Source organism: Acanthaster planci, linkage group LG17, assembly GCF_054643075.1.
Source record: "Acanthaster planci isolate LZ-2023a linkage group LG17, COTS_SCS, whole genome shotgun sequence".
In the NCBI taxonomy this organism is placed as follows: domain Eukaryota; kingdom Metazoa; phylum Echinodermata; class Asteroidea; order Valvatida; family Acanthasteridae; genus Acanthaster; species Acanthaster planci.
In genome coordinates this window covers 7,161,813-7,178,836 of record NC_141793.1, presented here as the reverse complement: position 1 = coordinate 7,178,836, position 17,024 = coordinate 7,161,813, and the positions used below count along the sequence as shown (strand labels likewise).

Below are 17,024 nucleotides of genomic sequence, written 5' to 3'. Positions count from 1 at the left end.
AGCGCACTGTGCCAGTTTTGGGAACAAAAGAAAATTACATAGCACTACATAATTTGGGCTCTTTTTTACAAGGCGGCAGGCCTGGCTGAAATACTCGAGCATCAATAGATGTTGTCTGTCAGATTAGAGTAGTCACCAGACAGTCATTCGTGTGGCTGTAAACATCCAGTAAATGAAGTTATGATTTTTTGAAGAATTTTGAAAACAGAAACTCTTGAAAATCCCCCCGTTTTATGTCATGCAACTTCAAATTCCACCCGGCAGCAAGTGGACAAGCATGTTTCATCTTAACTGCTCTCTAGGGCCAATTCTTTAATGTAAACAACTGTACTTTTTACAAAATGCAAAAAGTTACAAAATAGGCAAGACAGTTTACAAAAATGTTAAAAATTATTATTGTATATTTTTAGACAGAAGTTGGCAGTATTATTAAATCATTTTTCCGACAGTTTTCCCATCATCTCGCAAGTAATACAACAGTGGTCCTTCAAAAACCTGAAAAACAGAGTTGACATAACATTTTAAAGTGGTTTAAAACCCTACCTGATCCAGACATCAGTGAATACTATCAAACTATTTCACTCACATCAACTATAACAATTACAACAACTTGCAAGTCTTTAGAACTTATTTAGAGTCCTCAAGGGTTTTCAATTTGGCTACAGAAAGACGTTTTTGCAATGGATGCACGGGCAAAAGCGCATTATTATTCTCAATGAATGACGGTGCCCTCTATTGACAGTTACTTAAAATTTCTGGAAAAAGCATGCACCCGTGGCTACCGCTGTTTTCAAAAAATTCTAGGATCATTTTAAAGAAATGATCACCTCAGTTTGGAAGTGAGATCATTATGCATTTGTATTTCATTGCAACATAACAGGAAAGAAGGGGGAAACGATGAAAAGAAATCATGTGACTTCATTTACTTTCACTTAATGTTCTTTGAATTTCTTGAATTTTTTAAATAAAATGACAGTGACTTTTTTTTTTATTTGAAAGGTATTATTTCAATAAAGAAAGTTCCTCACTTGGTCTGGGTACCTCTTTTGCTAAGAATTTTTGTGATTAAAAGTATGAAACAATCTAAAAAATTGAACAAGTTGCAGTTTCCCAGTGACCTCGCTCTTTCCCATTCAAACATGCTTTTCAATGCTTCCTAAAGAAGCCATATTTGTTGGGCGACTGTTCCCTCGGTGCATACTGAACCTGCAAGGTCAGGGTATGGGATTACCCATATGTATGCATTTTGCTGAAAATGATGAAATTGGCCTCTTTGTTTAACCCATTTTCTTTTCAAGTATTTTCAATCATTTCACAGTTCAAGTTGAAATAGACCTTGTTTCTGTCCATGGAGGTACTTGAAGCTCCATCTTTATGTTCTATCATGATGTTATCTGCATAGAAAAACACCTTTTTAATTTTCAGTATTTATTTCTCAGACGTTTTTACCAAAGTTTTAATCAACATTTCTAATGAAATAAAACCTCACAAAATGTGTTAAAAGATTTCACAATCAAAGAACCGAGTTCCAAATCAAATATCTTATTTGGCCAATCGCTAAGTGGTTTTTAAAAACTCTCTCATCCATTATTCCAGGTGCTGACACAACATTGAGTTCGAAATAAACATGACCATTTGGAAATGTCATCATTCGGCTTGTTTACATGACAACTGGTGCAAAAAATCTCTCTTCAGCGTCCAGCATTCATTTGGATCGACAATCGACATTACCCCTGACAAAAAGCAAATTCTTTCAACTTCTATTCAGTTTCAATTCCACCTAAGCTTTGTTATAACCCTCAAATTACAACAACCTTCACACACAAAGTCCACACAATAACCACGAAGTCGATGACATTCAAGCAAATGCAATGACACTGAGCACAGCAGCAACTACGTACAGTATACCTTAAATATCTCAACAATAGAGGACGCTGTTCATTGCGCTCCAAACAACAACAATTCCTTGCTGACAGCCCCTTCGAAAGAAGAAAAATGTGACTGTGAGCCCGGCACTGGTAGCTAAATTCCAGTAAATGTTTAGTTAAGCAGAAGATATGCACCTGTTTGAGACAATATACTGTACTCTACAGTTTACACTACAGTTTACAAGTTGTACGGAAATCCATTGTACCATGAATTTGTTTGCTGCAAGTTTGTCTTTAGCAATGATGATAATGAGTCTGCACATGTGTATTGTGATCATGCAAGGAAAGTTGCATATCACAAATTTTATGTGAGAAAATTCACTGCAATTTCTGGCTACTCATGAAACTTTTCTGGGCCTGTCTACTCCAGAATGTTCCTAGAGCCACTTCATGTACTTGTGTGTCCTTTTTCTTCAAACATGTACTTGCTGTGTGTCCATGTTTTATTGACATGCGGAATGTAGGGTGCACCACATGTCACTAGTGGGATTCAAACCCATAGCCTCCTCCTTACTAGTGGAGAAGTTTTAATCACATGATCAGTGAACTTGCTGGGGTTAGCTGGCCGATCCGAGTCAGATGTAGCAGCTGAGAATATAGTGCCGTGGAAGGGCAAAATTCGTAATTAAAGTTAACATCCCCCCCCGACGCATAATGTACTACACATGCATGAAGGGTACATGTATGAACATTCAAGGCTCATAATGCAGCAAAGAACATTGCATCACCTGCGCAGGCCAGGCAAGAAAACTTTGTGTCACAATTTATGCTAAAATAAGAAAGTAACTGGCTCTTGTACACAAAGGATTTGAGCCATTTTATCAATCAATTAATGAATGTTCCATCCACATTTGTGCAATGAAACATATAATTTAATTCGGTGACATGCATATTTAATGTTCTAATGGCACATGTCACCTAGGAAATTATTCTTACTACTGCACTTATAAAATTCACTATGTGTGTGATTTATTTTTCATGGAGTGCCTGGGCTTGGGAAAGTTGGTCTTAATACCACGAACCGTGGTTTGCGCAAGGTGTGAAATGCACTTCTAATATGGGATAATTTTGTGCCAAAATATATACAAAACCTGGGCACCTCCCATGTGACCAATTTCAGATTGCCCCAGAAACTTCTGAAGTACCATGACATAATGGTTTTCATGTTATAACCTCTAAAGGTTCAAGTGCTATGCAGATCTGCTCATCTGTTTGGGTAGCATCTTTGAAGGCCCATTTATTCTTTTCTGATAAAAGTAAAACTAAAAAGTTGTGTGACAGTTAATTATCGCGAACATTTTTAGATTCTGCAACAAGAAATTGATTACCACTTTGAATCTGGAAGTTTTGGACCCATAAAATTCTAACCCTGTATGCCATTCAGTTACCTTTTTTAAAATGTGGGGATCCACAATATTAACAAATGTGACTATAAGGAGGAATACCTTGATGTTTTTGCAAAACATTGAGGAACTTGACTATGCAATAAAACAATTTTATGGTTATCAGACCCTGAGGAATGAGGTATGGTAGGGGCTAGCCGCACAAATAGGGTTGTAGTGGCTCTCTTTTACGATCTGTCTCTTTTCTGTCACCACGTCTTCTGATTCTGAATAAATCTTCTGATTTATTCATTCACATCCAGCTCATTGGTCTTATTGTGTGAACTAGTGAAGAGGCACCAACTATTAATCTGCAGCAGTTATCTAGATACCTGACATTTTATCATTAAATGATCAAATGCTTTGTTCAAAGTATTCCATATAAGTGTTCAATAGGTTTGTCACAGATAATTTCATCAATGAGATGCAACAATATGTTGTTTGAATGTTTATATTAATGTTAAGATAGGCCAACAAGGGCTAAAACCACGGCACAACAGAAGAACATTTGTGCATGCACAGGTTATGCATACTCAGTACATGTATAAGTAATGCATGGGTGTGCATGTACTGTATATTTACTGCACAGAATGCCATAAGAGTGCAGTCCACTAATTCAATCAAGAATTTCTGGCCAGCTTATTAGCATTAAAAGTGCCCCCCACAGTATCTTTTGAAAAAGGACATTGTATGGCCCCCAAAATGGTGAAATTGTGTAAATCTTTGCCAGAATCAACTCCCTGGGTCTTTGGGCTTTCATCTGAGAGCAGAATGGCTGAAAAATACAGTTGAAAAATGGTCCTAAGTGCTCTAGAAAGTTGAGGGTTGTCACTTGAAAATTGGCTGCAAGCAGACTTTGGAAAAATCACTTTTTGAGGGGTAATTTTGTTTTGAGGGAAAATTGAAAAGAAAGTGAAAGGTTATGGACCATACAATAATTTAAAGTGTTTCAGATGCCTCAGGGATGTTGGTACGCATATTAATGGCCACGAACAATGCTGATTTTACACTGTTTTCAATGGGGCCTGAATTAGTGGACTACACCCAAGCAATTCTGTGTCAACAACGGATCCTGTACTGTTGCTGGCAGCCAATCAGCTGCTTTTGGGCAACATTGTGATGAATATTCATTGTGCGTTGCCAGTGCTGTAGGCAGAGTGGTGAAAAGTACATTACATACATATACATGTACTTCACAGAAGGTTTTGGTATTGGTTTCTGGTACAAATGTGTGTATCTCTCCTGTGTTGTAACAGTTTGCAAGCAATACTGTGTGTAAGCATGGCTCTGTGAAGCTGACGAGCTAATTGATCCAATTTTACTGCAAATTTGGACAAGAATAACTGAGAAATTTATCCTATGCTTAACCATAGTACCATGGTACTTGAACTATTAGGTAGTGTTTTACCAGCTTTCCTTATCTGCAGGTACATGTATGAGTGGAATTGGAAGGAAGCATCTTGGTTTAAATGTCTTTGTAAAATTTGTAAAAAACACAGAATTCTACAAAGGATCCACTGAATGATTAGCATAATGTGTCAGCCAATCACATTAGAGAATTTAGACCAATAAGGGAACTTCTGTGACAAAACTTTTAACCAATGGGACATCTTCTTAATGGGGGCATGGCTTGATGGATTTTGGGAATGTAATTTAAGGTCAGTTTTGTCACAGCCTTTATAGGATAAAGATCTAATAGACAGTGCAACTTCCAAACTTTTGTTTACCCACCTCTGCCCCATCTACACCTTGTGTTAAGTAAAAACATGTCACTGTGTGTTTCTCAGATGTACATCAAGAACCATTTCTTCCCCCAGCAGTTCAGATGGGGTTTTGTATCCTGATCTAGAGTCAGCTTGGCATTTTGAAGCAGTTTTTGGTAGGAATTTTGACAGACACAGTCAAGAAATAATCTATTATAATGGCCAATAAGTTATTTGACCAGTTACAGCTGCTAGAGCATACAATAGAGGCACTATGCTGTAATTTCAATGTTTTGTGACAGGCACTCGAATGGCTACATAGATGTTCACCATGGGCCATTCCTCCCATAAGTCTTCAATGGGGGAACATTGGTTACCTGCAGATTTAGTAATTCAGATTTAGAGTTTTCACTACAGAGTTACTAATTAATTGATTGGTGTTAATACCACTGTTGGCTTTTAGTGATTTCAGGGTCTGGTGTGCCCAATTGTTATGCAGCATATATGGGTGAGCCAAGTGTGTTATAATTGTTACATTAACATGGGCTACAGTGCCATGTTTAGAGTTGTATAATGGTGGGCCAGGTGTGTGGCCTGACTTTGACGGCCAGGTGTGCCATATTTATGGTGGGCCTGGTGTGCCCTAATTACATGCATGATGGTCTGGTTAGCCATACTTGTAGCAGGGTCTGGTGTGCCCTGAATATTAACACAGTCTAATGGGCCGTGTTTAGGGTGGGCCTGGTGTGCCCCATTTCATGGCTGGGTCTGGTGTGCCTGATGAAAATGCAATTTTGTTGCCAGTTTGCTCCAAAAAATTCTGGTATCTGGCAATATTCGGAAGAGTTCTTGGAAATACAACAAAGCTGTGGCCAGAAGACAAAGTGAAGTGTGTATGCGCGGTGACTTATTTCAGTCTGAGAACAACTACCCCTGTCCATTATCAAATGGCACGCTGCTAATTCACAAATGGAGTAAGTGTTTTACACAGTGCAGCACCCTCTTTTGTGCCCTTTCCATGCTCCCCTGTGGTTTCAGTCTGTAAAGTCTCCATATTCTAAAGTCAAAAGGCACTTCCATGTCAATGGTCACCAACTGACCTGTGAAATAAACATGGATTACACAATAAAAGGGACAACTAGTCGATTTGTCGGGTGTAAACGGCACTCATGGTACATTTGCTAGTCTATTCAGGCCCTCTGGACTGATTTCGTTTATTTCCAGCACATGAATAGAGCAAATATGAATGGCAACCAATGAAAACATGACTACCTGGCCCAGAGTGCTGCCTACACTTGTGGCCCGGGGCTGAGGCATGGCTAACATACATTCACCCAGCACTCTGTATCAGTTTAATTAATACACAGGGTATTATGGGGTGGCACATAACAGGGGTATCCATTATCCGGTTCTGTCTCCTGAGACTACAGCTTTGAATTTTGATCAAAAGAGTCAGTGGTGAAAAACTGTAGCCAGTGTTCGATAATTGTGCATGCCGTAGTCTCACATGGAGATGCCACACTGCCAGTTGCCAACACGGGGTGCAACGTAAACCGTTGATAATATTTCTTGTTCTTTTTCTGAACATACACCCCTTGCATATATTTGCAATGGACGTTAGTAATGACACACATGATGAAACCAACAGAAGAACAGTTTTTAAAAGTGATATAGAGCCATTTTATGCAACACATCATAAGAAGCCAGTATTGATCCTTGATATATCACAAACTGATTTTTATCAACACCATTAAACCCTACTAAACTCTACACTATTCAACTATCAACAGGACTTTCGGTTACACAATAAATCACTGTGACTGAATAAAACCACAGTGAACCAGATTCTTAAGTTCGTGAATCTGGCTTTAAAAACCATTCTAAGTTAATGACCATCAGGATGACCTTTAGTTCAATGCTGGCTTCATAACAGTGTGTTTCACATTCTTGTGAAAACCCTGGTTGCAAGAATACATTGATTTGTTTCACAGGAAGTGAGGAAATAAGCAAATTTTTCTGCTCGAAAAAGGCATATTTGATTATGTTGTGGGGTCTATCCATTCAAGGAAATCCCCAAATACTCCAAACTGGTTCGAGAAAATATCATTTAAAAAAATATAAAACAATTGGTTTGGGTAGAATTTACATATCAACATTTAATTCGGTTGACTCATACAATAAAATCAACGATTAAAAAGATTTAACAACAACTAATGGGTGATAATTAATACAATAGTAAGATATCCATTATACAGTATAAAATTTGTGACCAGGACGTTTCTTCCGAATGCAGATTCGATCCAAATCCCACGCGGACGATCTTGTGCAAACAGAAATATGGAAATAGTCCCACGAACTGCTGATTCAAGAACAGTTCCCCCAAGGAGGCAGTTCTTCTGATGTTTTGGTCAGCAGGGGAGGTGATGGAACTGGATATGGAAGTGGCCGTTTGGATGTATACGTCAGTGTCAGGACAACCTGCATAACAGATGGTAGGTTGTGCTGGTCAGTTAATATGGTGAAGCTGCGATTCCTTCCATAGGCTAACAGTCGTTGTTCTCACCAAAGTCATGAAAGGAATCATGTTTGCTACAATTGTAATCATAAACCAATCCTACTATAGTCAATTAAGCTTAGTATACTAGTTTAGAATTTCTCATGGTTTTTATAATATGTCATTCGTTGGAAATTTAGAAATGTGTTCTCTTTTTACATAATTGCCATGATGATGGTCAGTTATAAGGTTTCACTGTGTGAATTGTGTTCTATTATTCCTGTCATTTACTTCATTCTTCCATTGATCAGTGACTTTATTGTATGAAGTCATGATAGAATTTTAGCGTGCTAAGTAAGATTATTAGTGTCCTTTTATCAAATACATCCACACTCGTTTGACTTCCATGATGGAGGTTAACAAAGTTTATGAGATGACAACAAGTATTGAACAACTTGATTCATATATAATGAAGTGTAGTTTAGCTGTTAAGGGTTTCCGTCTAAATTTGAAAATAAAGTAATGCAGACACATGTCCAACCTTACATAGTCCTTAATTTCAAGTTGCAGACAGATAATGATTTTGCGTTATATGGTCACTGGACATATTATAACTTATTCTATATAGCTTCTTTGCTTGTAAAATAATGTAGTGTTGATGTGTTCTTTTATTCCGTTAAATTAGTGATTCCTTTCCTTATTACGTTAACTACAAATTGATAGTATATATGCCTATAATTATTTACACCAATCAAGTTATTAGGGTTATGGTAAACCATTCACTTTTGAGTTGGCCTGTGAAATACTGTTTTAACCATTAAGCTACAGCAACTTCATATACTTTAAACATACATAGTTATACGATTAGCCAAGACACTGTTAAACATACAAGTAGTGTGTATTTATTATTCAATTAGTACAGCATTGCCATTTTAGCAACTTGACCCACATACACAAAGTCTAGCAGTACCAGTTCTCTTTGCACATTCCAACCATAAATCGTATTCCATGGGGAATGATTGAACAGTTGGTTGAGGCACTGGTCCAGACCAGGCCAGCTAGGGTTCAAGTTTGATTTTTTTATATACATTGTAGTATTTTTAGTAATTATGCACACCAGAAAGTAATTTGACCTTGTTCTGCTATACTGGGCTACTGCCAGCCGTACACCAGTTTCTTGCCCTAATAATAGGAGTTGAATTTATTTTTTGTTACAGGATTGATAAGTTTGTTGTTTAGTTGAATTGATCAGTCCCGGGGAACGAACATTGAGAAATTATTTCTGTTGTTGAGAAATATTTCCCAATTCTGTTGACTAATTACATGATTGGTAATAGTGGAGCCTACCTACATGGGAGATGATAGGTTGTGCTGCTGGTCAGTTAATATGATGAAGTGGTAATTCCCTCCATACATTGTACATGAAGGCGAAGAGTACTTGTTCTCGCCAAAATCAGGAAAGGAATGCCACGTTACGACTAAAGCTAACCTACCACTCAAGCTCAGGTAAATCCCTTCCACATACTCTTAAATTTTCTTTTGGGAATTAGAAATTAAGAGTCATGCCTGACACAAGTTAAACCAGGGGGGGGGTATTAAAATGAAATTGGGGCAAAGTCATCATGAGGGCTAGACTTGCCTTCAGCCATACAACAAAAATTGGGAATGACCATTTGGGGGGTTATGACAATTACATAAGATCATTGACTAAAAAAATAATCCATTAGACATCTATTTTTATCACAACAAGCTCATTGGCGTTCAAGTGTGTGACCTTGAACGATAAGCAAAACTAAGTTGAAGAGGGAAACATACCTGGGCTTCTGTGACTGATTTCATTCTTCAAATGTTGCTCTATAAGCCTCCGGGAGTATGAGCCACAGTGGACTTCAAATCAAGTCGGTAATTGGCCAGGTTTAGTCCACCTTCCTTGCAATGTACATGGAGCATACACGGTTCAGTTCGGCATGCAGCTTAATAACATAGGGGAATGGTCAGTGCAACCTCGCTCCCCAATATGCATGTCCAGCAGCGACCAATTATCTAATTAAACAATCTGCAAGTCCATTTGTGCACAACATACAGGGCTTGCTACCAAAATTGGACGGAGCACTCTGATTGGCTAAGAATCCTGATTATATGAATATTTATTTATAGAGGCAATTTGATTGGTGTATAAAAAGGTCAGTTGAACATTTAGTAGCAACAACAACAATCTCGTTAATTGAAGAAGGTGTGTACATTATTCTAAAAAAGGATTCACCATAAAAGCATCGGTTCTTTTACCAAAGCAGACAGTTAATAAATTTTTCTTGAATAGTTATGTATACTGGTACTTTGTCTTACATCACATTAAAAGGGATATAATGTAAGACATGAAAGAAACTGGTACTAATCAAATATAGACATCCAAATATATAAAATAGATGAGTCTGTCATGTAACGTAAGCTACTATTGGCGCTCTCCATGGAAACATATGAATATGCAGTACAGTTGTTGCATACATGAATATCCTAACAGAATCAGGTTGATCAAGTTGTTAGGCAGGTGCAGTAGGGTCCTGGGCCGACATGCCTCGAAACAAGGCACTGAACAGCCCACGACCATGCATTGTACATATATCTAGGCCAGATCTGCAAAGCTCATTAGATTGCAGGCAACAGTGAAGAAACAGGTTCAGCATTCAACATGCTGGCTCCCATCGGTTGTTGTGGATGACAAATATGGCCCACTAATGACTTAATTTCAAGTCTTATGACACAAGAAAATTTTTTATAAGCTGCGGCCTACATTCTGAAAATTATGGTACCCATGGGGGAGTGACTTGGAATTCGCCCCCTAACATATTTCCCAATATCGCCATAGTGCATGTTTTTAGGATTTTCTTTGCAGTCATTTTGACACCAATTTTGTGAAAACCGGACGTACCATTCTTGTGCAGCGCGCATTTTTCCAAGACAGGTCAACCAAAATTGTATACTTTTTCCATTGCGGTGCTCAATGCATGTGGGCTGGCACACATGCAGCCTTGAACTTCAAATGGCTCCATCAACAAAACTATACTGGTACATTTGATTGAGTTCAAACATCACAGTTGTCATGATAAGGAGTGTCTTTACATGCATGCCAAGTTTCCCAAAAATCAAGAGAGCTGCAGCCGAATTCTGGGGGGAGGGGAGAATCCCCTTCCCCTGCTGTGAGATGGACCCAAATAACCCGGCTCTTTTAGGGTTAATCCACAAGTTTGAAGCCCTTTCATGAAAATATTAAGCAAGTATTCAGGAAGTTTTGATAAAAGATTAAAAAGAGCAAAATCACGGTGCTTGATATACATGTATAAATCAGGTCTCACTTAGTAGCCATTTAGAAATCCAACTATTTGGCCACGCTTCCTTTGGCAAAAAGCTGATTAAAAAGCTCAGTATATTTAATCCAATTCTTTTGTCAAACTTTCATTTCAAGATGAAATGACAACATCGCCTATATCTATGTATTTATGTACAGGTATGTGTACTTAATGACACACCCCACGTATTAATGACAAAGCCAGTGTCCATAAAATAAAAAAAATTATTACTGCTTCCTACAAAGAAAAGCAAAATGAAATCTTTGTACTTACATTTTCATGTACATTTAAGTGCACATTACACAGATGTAGCTAAGCAAAGCAAACCAAAACACACGATCGAATAATTCTTACATGACAGTCTGCAGCCTTTTATAATGGCCACATGCTCACCTGCAGGTGAACATGCCACATGCTGGTGACTGCTGCTGACCCTTTCACCTGCTGACCCCAGGCCCATGTGACCCATCACTCCCCCATGGTGATGAGAGTAACTTGACAGACCATTGTGCAGATGACTGCCTCTGTGACTCATCTCCATGGTGACATGTGACATTTGACCTTCAGGTTGATGACCTGCACTTGTCTTCTAATTGCCTGGTTGTCCTGCTTAGAATGATGTGGTTCTGGAGGAATTACTGTTTTCTGTTGCTATGGTCTGCTACCTACATGTATATAGTTCTGTTAATGACACAAAAAAGGAACAAATGGTAACAAAATCAGTTTAGTCAGTTATCAAACTGTTTGTATCACAAAAATGTTAGAAACCACAACTCATCAAAACATGGAGGAAGGAGACAGAAGGAGTTACAACTCTGGCAAATCAAAGTGCTTGATGATCATCTCCGCTCGTCACCCGAACAATAGTAAGCATTCCAGAAATGCCCGATTACTGCCTGCAGCTTAGCCAGACAAGTAAGGCCAGTAATATTGGAGCAACATTTGTGGTGTTTCCTTTGCAATTAACTACAACTTATCATACAGACCAAAAAATAGAAAGAAAAAATATCCAATATTTGATCTACTTTTGCCATCGTGAATAATTTTTTAAAAGATTTTGATGTACTTTTCCATTATCCATGCAATGTTTGTAATGTTATGTTGTCACTCCAAAACATCAGTATCTGTTTGAATTTGGCTAAGACTGGCCAACAACACCACAGGACCACCACAGGACAGTTAAGTTCACGAAAAACATCATGAGATCTCATAAAATACCTTTTGGTGTAAAATGTGTAATAAAAAGGATTCAAATAAAATACAAAATCTTAGAAACAACTTGGCTATTTATTCCCAATATGCATTCAGAAGAAAGCGTTGGATAAGGTAATAACTGCACATGAACACCTCGGGCACAGAGCCTAATAAAAGGAACTGCCAAACATTAAATTTGGTGTTGTTGTCAGATCATACCAAGCACCAACGATGGCATGAATATTCAACCTCCTCTTTGTAGTACATGCACACAATGTTTTACCAATGCCGATTACCAGTGAAAAATTGCGGCAATGATCATGGGGTACAAAGGGGGTTTATACTTGTAGATGTGAAACAGGTGGTGCATAGCAAACATTCGCCAGAAAGCATTAACTGGCCAGATGTTATAGCCCAGACAGTTCAAACTCCTTCTGTGTCCTTCCTCCATGGTCAAAATTACTGCACATGTACATGTCCTTGTCATAAAAAATTGTATCTGATATCTACATAGATATCCAAGTCTGTAAAGGAACCATGACATGAATCTTATCAATTGACATCCCTTTTCTTTAATCTTTTGAGCAAGTTTATTTTTTGAAAATTTTCCATGCTGTTGCTGACATATGAGGGTGTTATTTAACAACTGTTGACTGCTGTGATGTAGGATATGAATATGGATTTTGAACACCCAGGGGACACATAGCGCCTCTGCCTAGAGGAATTTATCCCCAGAAACAAAAGTATCTAAAATTCTGATACATGTAGATATTTCTGGCATAGCTGGAGGCTGGAAAAATGATGTTTCTGCCTGAAATTACATCACACTTGGTCATAAATGTACATGTGAAAATTTGCATCATAAATGCAATGTGCATTAGAAAGGACCCGAAATGCCCTTAAAAATTCCAAAACGAAAATTGAAAATAAAGCGAACAGAATACAAAGGTGCTTTTACAGAGGACTGTATAACGGATAAATTTAGTGCACATGGCCCTTTAAAGTATCCAGCTAACAGTGGGAGAAACAGGGGAAAGAGTAAATATGCATGTAATGAACAAATAACAATAAAAAGAAAGTACATTGGGCTTGTGCCACATTTGCTCCACCTCACCCACCAGTAATAATCACACTGGTATATTTATCCAAAAATTTTAAGGTCTCAAAAAAGGACTGCTCTCTCTCTTTCAAGTACCCATTTGTCATCTCTGACAAATTTGAGAAATAGAGAACTGATTTTTATATTGTGAAAATCCCTCCCTCCCCCCCCAAAAAAAAGCAGTTGTGACAAAGATGAAAGTATGACAGTTCCTCCCGGTATACTGATGCCCAGGTACAATGAACTTGGACTGTGATCTGCATGCTGGAGCAAGGCCAAGATCAGAACCCTTTTAAACATTAAATGTTCCAGTGATGAATTTCTGTAGACTTCACAGACCCATTTCTCATCTTTGTGAGGAACAATTTGATATGTCTTATTGGGTTTCAGTGTATTGAAAAGTGCACTTTTCTAAACATTTAAAATTATACATGCATTTATGGATGATTGAGGGCACTGTTCCAGGGACAGAAATAGAAATGGCCATGGCCCATTGGCTAGGGCTACTAATGGAAATTTGGAAAAAGACCATGGTAGTTAAAGCAAGTAAAAAAAAATTGCGGTTTCAGTATGCAGGTTTTTCATCCATTAACATCATACATGTAAATATAGGCAGAGTGAAAACATCTATCCAAACTGGAACTAACATCGACAAACAGCTCTAGTTGGAACATGTGCATGTATTATTTTTGTATCAAATGTAAGTGTTGGAGAAAATATCCAAGATTCGGGCAAAATATCAGGAATTTTCTTTTCAAATCAGGAATATCAGGAATTTTCTTTTAAAAAGTCTCAATTTCTTAATACCCTTCACTAATTTTTGGGTGTGCACAACTTACAAGGGCCATTTATGTCCATATTGATGAGCTTCAAATTTATGAAAAAATATCTCCCACAGTTTTGAGTCAAAATATAATTGAAAACACTTAAGGTTGACATTACAAGCCTAACCAACATGAAGGAAATTTACGACCTATGGGAATCACTTACAGAGACAGCTTTACATATGAGTGTGAACTGCCAGTGGCTCTGATGGCAAAATGCCATAAGTGTGTGTAACTGACTATGCTTATACTGTAAATCACGCTACAATGAGTGGCTACAAATACAAGCACGGCACCTCAAAATTAATCTTGGAAACAGGAAATACACATGCAGAAAAGAAGAAAAGGCTTTGTGCATTAACCCACAGAAAGTCATTCAAGAATTCAATATTTTGGATCATTTGCAATGATGCTTGCATAAGCGTAGTGACAGCTTTTACTTCCACCGGACTTGTGCCTTGTCATTGCAGGGATCCATTCGTTTGCTCTACGATTCATCCAGTACTTGGCAACAGACTGGTCCTGATCAGAGTATTATCATTTAAAAAAGGAAATCTACCTGTACAGTGGGAAGTACCAACGTACCATGAGGGTGCCGCATGTGATTTCAGAAGTGAAAGGATCCTCACTAAGTTTCTTGCGTTTCTAACATTGGGGGTGAGAAACTATGTAAAAACTAAATCTGACAGCAGGGGTTTTCAGCATAGGGAAAATTCACTATTCTATTTCCCAATTTAGCCCTTCTCAAAGTGTCCCATGTGAGGATGGCCAAGGGGCTAGTTTTAGCACTGGAAACATATTTGAAAAAGAGGGTCCTGGGGCTTTTTTGTTGGGACCTAGGTGCTAATAGTGAGGTGCTAGTAGTGAGAGGCACTGGGTATTTTGAATGCTGTTGCTATGATGTCAATCAGTAAGGCTGCTGCTCAGTTTATAGCCTTCTCTTTTTAAATTGCAAAACAAAATTTTCTCATTGAAAACATTTGTGATGAAGGGTTGCTCATTACTTTATTGCAAAGTAAACATATTTGCCAGTAAATCACCAAATAAGTTTCATCTAGGCCATCAAATAATAATAATAATTTCAGAATTAAACTATATATATGTAGGTTTGTGGTAGGACCATAGATGTATCTCTTTTTTGGGTAAGTACATGAAGGGTTCTGAAAAGAACTGATGGTACCCAATTTTTTAGACAGTATGCTCTGTCCGTCATCAGGAGACTGCAGAGAGTCCAGTGATGAGGCAGCTTAAATGTTGTATAGAGGGCAATTTCAGAATTGTTTTGTGCACAAATCAATGTAACATTGAGGTTTCCTCCAGGGATAATATCAGTTTTTCTCATGAATTTGGAATTCTCATTGGCATAAAACAAAAATGCACTAATATACCCTTCAAATAACAAATGCAGCAAACTAAAAATGGAAAATAAGGCTGAGAGTTTGAGATACATGTACCAATCACCATACATACATGTATGTATTTTGAAGTGTTGTATTTGTAAATAAAAATTGTATTGCATTGCCAATCCTTTCAACAGGTCTATATTTTAATATCATATCAAACAAATCGCATCATCAAGACTTTTACAATCAGTTGCACTTTGAGCTGGAAGACCTTGTTTACATTTTTGTACAGTAATCATGTATGTACATGTATGCTTTTATACATGTATTTGCTCTTTACACGAGCAGCACAATACATACTGTATGTATCATTACATCCTCTAACAATACATGTTGAAAAACCTTTGCTTTGTACATTACACATACATAAAACACAGAGCACAGATATTATTTATACCAACTAACTTACATTACTACCATGTTATTTTAATTGGATGACTTTTACGGGCAAAATGACATTAAATGTGCCCCATAAACATGTGTACACTGACAAAATTCTCGACTCCCCATGATTACACCAAAGTAACAGTATTCATGACTGGCCATGAATAAATTCACAATGATGCATGAAATCGCAAAATATGTTCATGACCGGTTATCCCTTAAAGGCCACCATAAACATAAATTAGATTAAAGATTTCCCTGGAATTGTACATGACACTATGCCTTTACATGTGGACAAGAATTTGGGGGCATTTCGGACAAAAAGTACATGTACATGTATGTGCACAATGTACTTCAGAGATTAAGCTATCCCAGTGCACAATAAAATTCTATTTTGGAAAAAAATTTTTATATGTAGGCTTTTGATGTAAAATTTGATTTTAATGAAATTTTAGATATCTTCCAAGAGGATTAGGTGGAGCAGAACATAAAGCCAATAGTATCCATGAATTTCCTAAAAATTGTCCCTAATCTTATTGACTGGACCACTTTTCCACCACAGGACTGGAACAATTTATTGCATGTGGATGGATCCAAGGGAGGTTACTTTTTCAAAGGTGACCATTGGATCATAGCCTTGGGTCTTGACCTGTTCAGAAGATGACCTTGTGAAATGAGGTCAGTCAGGTTTTGCTAGTATATTTCCTTTATGCTTTTCATGTTTTCCTAATAAGCATCTCCATGACGTACATGTAAGCATGTTGTACAAACCATCCCTACGTGTACATGTACATGTACGTGTATACACTGTACTGTGTATTTGAACATTAAATCTCTACAATGTACATGTACAACTTACGGTTTTGTAAATAATATTAAAAGATATGCTTCTGAAATCCCTTTTATATTTTTTCCCCCTGTATTTTGGACTTTATTTCTTACCTGGGCTTTTCAATAAGCCTTTTGCAAGTTAAATTTGAATAAAATCACTGGTACACTGAGTTATCAGATTGCACATAAATGTAAACACAACAATTTGAATTCCCCAGACTAAAGACACTTGCTATACCTCGTGATTCGGGGCAAGGTTTGTATAGCGACCACCATCTCTGGAATGGACTGGTTCCTCTGTGCTCTTCTTCTACATGTACAATGAAAACAGTGTATTGGCATAAGACAACTCTTGTATAACTAAGCAAAAGGTATAGCAACAGTGTCTTTAGTATGAAGAAACTGTTATGCTAACTGTTAACTAAGTGTACCAGA

General features: G+C 37.6%; 1 protein-coding gene across 12 annotated transcripts in view; it reads right to left on the bottom strand.

Annotated features, from left to right (window-relative positions):
- Positions 1-17,024, bottom strand: part of LOC110982488 (growth factor receptor-bound protein 14-like) — a 185,968-nt gene that overhangs the window by 151,566 nt on the left and 17,378 nt on the right. For 11 of the 12 annotated variants that reach the window (XR_015428220.1, XR_015428223.1, XR_015428221.1 and 8 more), the window contains exon 2: positions 11,209-11,535. Coding sequence is in view for 8 of the 12 variants with exons in the window: in XM_087148304.1 (XP_087004430.1) it covers positions 11,209-11,410 (202 nt within the window). In the remaining 4 variants the exon portion in view is untranslated. The remainder of the gene's footprint in view (positions 1-11,208; positions 11,536-17,024) is intronic. The other variant, XM_087148299.1, reaches the window with a different exon arrangement.